The sequence below is a fragment of the Carlito syrichta genome, unplaced genomic scaffold, assembly GCF_000164805.1.
Source record: "Carlito syrichta isolate Samal-C Ts95f unplaced genomic scaffold, Tarsius_syrichta-2.0.1 Scaffold33381, whole genome shotgun sequence".
Lineage (NCBI taxonomy): Eukaryota > Metazoa > Chordata > Mammalia > Primates > Tarsiidae > Carlito > Carlito syrichta.
This window is the reverse complement of record NW_006977477.1, coordinates 1-8,332: the sequence shown is the minus strand read 5'-3', so window position 1 is coordinate 8,332 and position 8,332 is coordinate 1. Positions and strand designations below refer to the sequence as shown.

Below are 8,332 nucleotides of genomic sequence, written 5' to 3'. Positions count from 1 at the left end.
CTAATTTTTATTTTTCTTCAAGCGGAGACTGTTGATTGTTCTATATTCTTTGGGTTTGGCATCCTTTGAGCTCCCAATACCACCTCCTAAACCACTGTCTCTTTGAGACTTACACCATTTACCTTTACTACGCTCCAAGACTCTTGGTTGCTATAATTTACAAATCTCCCAGTTATCTCTTATCTGTTAAACCTTCAGGATGAGTTTCACAATCTTTCCTTTTACTCCATGTTCTACCATCACTCTGAGCACCTTTGACATCTATATGTATTAGTTTTACATCCTGGCCTCTTACTTCTTTGACCCTAGTCTCCAGGGAGTGTCATGACAATCCACCTGTGGCCATATCCTTGAATTTGGCATCAGCCGTAAATGTTCCACCTTTGAAATATTAAGTCTGTGCATCTCACTTTTTGACTACTACTGCTGTGGAATGAATTGTGTCCCCCGAAAAATGTATATGCTAAGCCCTAGCACTCAATGTGATGGTATTAGGAGATGGAGCCATTGAAAGGTAACTGAATTTAGATTGAGGTCATGAGGGTGGAGCTGGGACCCTCATGACATCAGTTCCTTTATAAGAAGAGGCACCAGCTGGGGATGGTAGCTCATACCCACAATTCTGGCTACTTTGGGAAGTTTAGGAGGGAGGATCACTTGAGGCTGGGAGTTTGAGACCAGCCTGAGCAACATAGCAAGACCCTGTTTCTAAAAAACAAAAACAAACAAACAAACAAAAAACAGGCATGGTGGTATGCTCAGGATTGCTTGAACTCACGAGTTCAAGGCTGCATAGAGCTATGATCGTGCCACTGCACTGCAACCTGGGCAACAGAGTGACACTGCTGTCTTTAAAAATAAGAAGAAGAAAGAGAGATATCAAAGGACTTAGTCTCTCTCTCTCTCTCTCTCTCCCTTTCTTTCTCTCCTCTGTCATGTGGACTTCTACTCTCTAGAATGGTGGGAAAAAGTAATTTTTGGTTGTTTAAGCCACCCAGTCCATGATATTTTGTTAGAGCAACCTGAGCAGATGAAACAAGTACCTTCAGTCCTTTCATCTCTATTGACATCTCCAGTTCCTTGTCTTTTCACCATTGATCTGCCTTTTCTTGAATTCACTTCCTTCCCTAATCAGCTTAGATTCTTAGTCTCTCATTGTAGCCATTTTCTTATCAATATCCCTAGATCCTTTGTTCACTGCCCTTTTATTGCACCTTCTTGGCAAAATATTAATCTTGTTTCAATCCAGTTTTCCACTTTCGCCATGCTTGTATCTGTGTTTTAGAGTGATATTGGAGAAAATCACACAATTACTTAGACATTGACTTTGAAGATGACTGCTTGCTCACCAACCTCAAGGGTGCCCATTTCTTCTTTAATTTCTGTAATCTACTCCCTTACATTTCCAGCAAAGATAATTTTAAACATTCTCCACTCAAACTCTTTTTTCAATTCTTATCAAATGACATTGCCTCATATTTCATAGAGTACATAGTAATTGTCAGACAGAAGCTAGCTCAACTTCTTGCTTTTATGAGTTTACACTTACCTGTACCCATAATTCTTTGTCTTACAATGGCAGAAGAGTCCCTCTATTTTAAGCCAATTCTTCTTGTAATTAAGATCTAATTCCCTGCATTTCTAGTGTGTACCTAATGCTTTGACAATGTGCTTACACAGTGAGTGGGTAAGTGTGGTGTCTGGCTAAATGGAGAATCAGCATCAACCTACAGTTTCTGTCTGCCCGTAGCCTTCATAGATGTCCAACTTAGTGATGCGATTCCAGGCCTCAGTCACCCCAGGGCTGATGGATCCTCCTGCAGCCACGCAATGCTTCAGACTCTTGAATCTGTAGCTGGAGAGGCATCAAAAGTTGTTCTTTAGACTTATTCTACTAATGACAAGTCTGTTGTAAAAAGAATCTTGGAAAAAAATGATGCAGATATTGCCAAATATTATATATTAAAGGGTGGTTGAGTTCTTATTACGACTCCATTAGATAATCTCTTCAACACCCATAATGATCTGTCTCCAGGAAGATTCTCATTTACTCTTCTGGACAAGAGACATTAATGTTAAAAGTGAACCGATCAATACTAACTGATGGCAGGAAGCCAGCCTTGTGCAGAAACTCTTCAGAGTTTCAGTACATCTCCAAAGCCTGAGTTGTGTGTGAAGGCTGAATCAGAAACAATAGGATAAAGCAGAAACTAAGTTTGTAAAGTCTGTGGATGGAAAGAGAGCCACCAATTTTACAATTTGGCTCAAATTCTCTGGATATTATGAGACATTACCATGGGACCTCAGATGCAGATAGACTAGTAGTAAACATTTTAAAATAAACTTATAATTTACTTTTGCATATTTGATTGTGGTGATGGTGGAAAGATCAGCTGTGGGAAGAAGATTACAAAAAAACTCTTCATGGTCTTAGATAAAGGAAGGGTCACCCTGTGTATTTTGAACACAAAAATGTCAATTAATGGTTACATGATAGCTCGTCTGCATAAGACATCATCTGCCTACCCAGTTAGAACCTGAGACTAAGAAATATCAGAACTGGGAAACTGTTTATGAATTACCTCTCAAGGCATCATCATGTCATTTCCTTTGTATTATTAATTTCAGGGTATAAGTGAGAGTTGCCTATTTTTAAAATTTTAAATGCTTTTCTTTTAAGGGTATGAGAAGTAGTCTGAACATTTTATATGGTTATGACATGTGGATGAATAAATTATATGTCATATATTTGTTGGCTGCTTATATGTCTTCTTTTGAGAACTGACTATTCATATCTTTTGCCCACTTTTTAATGGGCCTGTTCGTTCTTTTCTTTTCGGCACATTTGAGTTCCTTGTAGATCCTAGCTGTTAGACCTTTGTCAGACATACAGTTGGTAAATATTTTTCCCCAGTCTGTGGGTTGTCTCCCCACTCTCTTGGTGGTTTCTTTGGATTTGCAGAAGCTTGTCAATTTGATGAGGTTTCACTTGCCTATCTTATCTCTTATGGCATGGGCACTTGGGGTTTTGATCAGGAATTGATTGCCAGTTCCAAGTTCCATAAGGGTGTCTTCTGCATTTTCTAAGGTTCTTATAGTTTGGGATTTTACATCTAAGTCTTTGATCCATTTAGAGTTGATTTTTGTGTAAGGTGACAGGTAGGGATCTTGTTTTAATCTTCTGCATGTAGTCAGCTCGAAGACATATGGCAGTCAACTGATACTTGAAAAAATGCTCAGCCTCACTAGTCATCAAAGAAATGCAAATCAAAACTACACTGAGATACCATCTAACTCCAGTCAGGATGGCTATCATCAATAACTCAAAAAACAGCAGATGTTGGAGAGGATTCGGCGAAAAGGGAACACTTCTACACTGTGGGTGGAAGTATACACTAGCACAACCCCTGTAGAAAACAGTGTGGCAATTCCTAAAAAATCTAAAATTCGACCTTCTGTATGACCTCGCAATTCCCCTACTGGGAATATACCTAGAAGAACTCAAATCACTCTATAAAAAAGACATCTGCACACATATGTTTATTGCAGCATTGTTCACAATAGCAGGAACATGGAAACAACAATTCTGCCCATCAAAAGAGGACTGGATAAAAAAATGTGGTACATATACACAATAGAATATTATGCAGTTATAAAGAAGAACAAAATCATGAACTTCACAGCAACCTGGATGGACTTAGAGTCTATAATACTGAGTGATCTTTCACAGGAAAAAAGAACTGAGTATCACATGTTCTCACTCATGAGTGGACCTTGAACAATTATTGTAGTACTATAAGAAAAGGATTGCCAGTAGTGGAAACTGCCGGGAGAGGAGCGGGGAAGTGGGATTGGCAATAGTGGAAATCTGCCTGGGGAAGATGGGGCATACCTCATCAACAAGGGTACCTGCATAACAAACATTTGTATACCTAACCCTGAATTGTGCCGCACATCTTTAAATAAAAAAAATTAAAAGGAAAAAAAAGATATGCCATATTTGAGCATACTTTTTAAAAAATTTAGATTCTGGGGTACATGTGCATGTTTGTTAAATGGGCATATTGTGTACTGTTGAGGATGGGGCTTAAGGTGCCCCATGCCCCAGATAGTCAACATTGTACCTGTTAGGTGATTTCTGAACCCTAACCCCTCACCTAACCTCCCTTCTTTTAGTGTCCTCAGTGTGTCTTATATTTCCCTCTTTGTGATCATTAAGTTCCCACATATAAGTGAGAACATGCAGTGTTTGATGTTCTGTTTCTGAGTTATGAACATAACTATTCTTAACTTGCTCTATAAAATGCCAACAAACTAGGTATTTCTTCATGTCATCATAATTTAATATGCTAGTGTTGTTTGCTACCCTAAACGCTTCCTTCTGTAGAATATATGTCCTTCTTCACAGAGCTAAAGTGAAGCTTAGAGTTAAATAATTATTTAGCAAATGCTAAGGCTTAATACAAAGCTTTGGAACCTGAGATTTTTCATTAATCTTTATTGATGTTGATTAGCATGTCTACTTCTCAATGAGTACCCTAGAGAATTCTAGAATATGTACAAAGATGCTAATTTCAGCAGCTTGGAAACCATCCAAATACTTTTGATAAGTACTTGGCTCATTAACATACAATTCATTAATACTAAGGATCACTAGGCAATGTTCAAAATATACTATGCATATTATCATAAATAGAGTTCTAAGGTGCAGTGTGGAATGAAAAATGCAAGTTTCACCATGATATTATAAAGTATGATATCTATATAATCCTGCTTCATGGGAATGAATAGATAGGCATAGATAATATTTACTTTTAAAAGGATTAGATGGATTTATAGCTAGTGGGGGAGGTGGCCTTTGTCTTTAATATTTACCTTTTAAAAACAGGTAATATCTTGTCTTTAATGTTTATCTTCTTAAATGGAGGTGCAATTACCCACTAATTAAAAAACCCAAACTTCTGATTATAATTAAGTTTTATATTCTGGACTCTTGTGGGACCAGAAGATACAGACTTCAAAAATGATGAGGGAATAAAAAATCCGACACCATAATGGAGTAATTGTCATAAATGGCAAAAAGATGGGTGTTAATAAGCGTTCCTAGTCTTATTTATGGCACCCTAAGAGATTCTCTCTTACCTGGTGAAATATTTGTGCTGAAGCAGTTTCTGGTACATCCATGGGTTTCCAGATAAAGTGGTGATGGGAAACCTGGACAGGGCCTGGGCCCCCAAGGAAGGAAAAACCAAATCTATATGTGAAGATGAGAAAATCAGACTTTGGGTGGAAAAGGTACAGCAAAGAAGGACATTAATTTTGAGACTCGGCTGGGGCACGTCCTTTATCTTGAGGATTTAGTGATTCCTCACCCTCTAGACATGAACCTTGGAAGATAATTTAGCTTTAGTTCTCTGAATCTAGGAGCTATCAAGTTCATCACAGATACCTGAATGGATACACAGTCAGGCATTTACTTCTGAATCTCCCAAGACCCTTGTTTAGATCTTTATTGCCTTGAATAATAAACCTAGATGTTGCCAGTGAGATTTTTGATTGTGAAGGCAGTTTAGAGCTTAGCACAACAGTTTAGACATTATGCTCTGGAGTTCATGAGACCACAGTTTAATTCCTAGTTCCACTTCTGTGATTCCTTGGGCTAGCTACTTAATGTCTCTTAGGCTTTGTTTCCCCAGTTCTTGCCTCAGCATTGTTGGGGAAATGAGACAAAATAATGCATATACAGTGCCAGTAAGTAGTCAACAAGTGGCAGCTGATATTAATATTACTATCGTCTTTATTATCAGTATGTCCTTTTAAGTTTCCTTCTCAGTGGTACAGCTGAAATAGTCAAGTCCTCCTAATACTAAAGGGTCTAGAGAAGTGGGAGGGCATTGCTCTCAGAAGTAGAGAAAGCATCTTCAAGTCAAGATCACATTCCAAATTGAATTCTTGCCCATTTTAGATATGAGTCAGTGGATCATGGCTAATAGCCCCTTGTGGCCCTTGTCCCGCACAGAGCACACAAACAACTGCTCTTACATTTAGAACAGTCTCAGGGCAGAAGGTTGGCATGTGATGCAGAAACACACAGGCTCCTTGGAGCCAAGCTCCGAAGGCAGTGCTCAGAGATAAAGTTCCACCAAAGGCATCACCCAGACTCCATAAGACATCTGTCGGCTGGAGATCCATCCACTGTCTGAAGAGAAATGGGCAAAACTATGTGAATTCTTTCATGGTACTAGCAACGACAATAACACTTGCTGTTATCAAGTGCTAAACTTAGAGATAAACAAAGACCACCCAAATGAGAACAAGTGAAGACTATTTATTAGGCTAAGAAGCCAATGGACTCTCCTTAAAGTCTATCAGTCTCTGTCTTAATTATCATGACATTACTTGCCAGGTTCCATGACTTTCAGGGGTCTTGGCAGTTATCTAGGGGGACACTATTGATTAATGGATTGTATAAGTGAATGATCCCAGTTTCTCCTATTCTAATTCTCTACCTGATTTCCACTGACTGTTATAGCTTATGAGAGTAAAAGACTTTGAGTTGAGGGTGGGCAACACTTGTACCTATTTCCCCCAAGGGACCCTTGGGCAGACTTTGTTAAGAGAACTTGAGTATGGAGTCACAATACACAACCATGTATCTCAGGCAGAATTGAATGTAAGGTTAGAAAACTTCACTCTAGACAAACCAAACTAAAACAAATGCAAGCCAATTATTTCATTGTGTGTTCAACTAGAGATTGAAATCAGTTTCAGTGCTGTAAGGAAAACTGATGATATTGTATTTGCCAAGAGATGATTCAGTATTCACAAGCTATTTGAAGGATTTTTTTTTTAAGAGGTAGTGTGATGACATGTGATTTTCATCTTAGGGGTTGACTCTAGAGCCTAAACCCCTTGTAAATTGTGACTCTACCTCTGAGTTTATCACTACATACAGTGATCAACACGATTGTCCACCCTGGTTCTGCTAGCACAGAAAAAGCAAGTAACATACAACATGTGTCTTTTGGATAATCACCCTGGATCTCTCTCAGCTATGTGGATTTTCTGTTCTTCCTCTTTTCCCCCATCCTCTTAGATTTTTGATCTATAGTAATTTAGTTTTGATTCTTTGGTATACACCTTCCCACCCTGTTCTCAGTTCCATTCCTTCTCTCAATATTGACACTCTGCAGTCTTGAGGAAGAAACTCCTTTCTTTGTCTTAGGCCCATTACACTCTCCCTTTATTCCCGAGAGAGGCGCTCTCAGACCTGTATAGGCTGTGTGAAGATACCTGGAGGCTTGGCTAAATCCCATTCCCAGACCATACTGGGAATACTCGACCAGTTTGGGAGTACCCATTTTCCTGTTGGTGAAGAATATTGCCATTGGATCTTGACTGTCAGTCCCCACGCAGGTCTTCTTTGGAGGGGCAACTCTGTAAGTCACCAAAGAGGCAACAGCAAGTTTTTAATTTGGGCTCTGACTTGGAACCTAACCTTCTGGATTGGTAATCTCTAATTTTTTAAAATAACACCTGTTGTCTTGGTATATTGGGGGAAGATTTGCTAGAGGGACAGCTGCCATTTTTTACTTTTGTTTTTTAATTTTTATTTTTTTCATTGTCAGACAGGTAGTGTGCCAATGTTGTAACAAGATTTGCGGGTGGCACAACTTGCATGTATGCGTGAACACCCAATCATCACACTTATGAGCTACAAAAGGATCATTACTTTACAAAATTTTTGCATTGACTTTTGTTGCACAAGAATTATATGATGCATTTACACCCCAGTCTTATTTTTTCCTAGTCCAAGGCCCTCTATTCACTTGATTGTTCAAGCCAAAAATCTGTGGAAATCTTTGCTGTCTCTCTTTCCCCATACGCCTGTCTACCATACCACATCCTAGTCATTGGCAAGACCTGGCAACTCTATCTGCAGAACATGTCATGAGTCTGTCTCTTTTCACTGTCTCTACTCAGGTTGGGGACTGGAGTGAAGCAAGTAGAACATTTGCCATATTCATGATATTTTAGGGGATGCCATCACATTCAGGAGTGAAGATAAATCATTTTTTAGTGAAATATTTTTAAAAACTACTGCATAAATTCATAATAAATAAAATATCAACATTTTAAATAATGATGGGACAATGAGCGCTCGCAAACTGGTCAAATATTTCCACTATGGTTTGGGAATAATTTTAGCCAGGCTTCAAGGTATAGTTTTACACAGCCTGTGCCCAATCTGGTACTTGTATGACTCATCTCACTTGATCACCCCTAATCCTGTCCCTGGTTTCATACAACTTTATTGAGCCAGGCTCGGTGG

The 8,332-nt window shown here is 38.8% G+C and overlaps 1 protein-coding gene across 1 annotated transcript; it reads right to left on the bottom strand.

Annotated features, from left to right (window-relative positions):
• Positions 1 to 1,731: 1,731 nt before the first annotated feature.
• LOC103274241 (acyl-coenzyme A synthetase ACSM6, mitochondrial-like) lies at positions 1,732 to 7,437 on the bottom strand (the record flags this gene model as incomplete). Its single annotated transcript, XM_008071733.1, has 4 exons — positions 1,732 to 1,855; positions 5,143 to 5,225; positions 6,043 to 6,199; positions 7,294 to 7,437. Coding segments are annotated over 4 exons (508 nt in total), but the record flags the coding sequence as incomplete, so codon positions are not given.
• Positions 7,438 to 8,332: the final 895 nt, after the last annotated feature.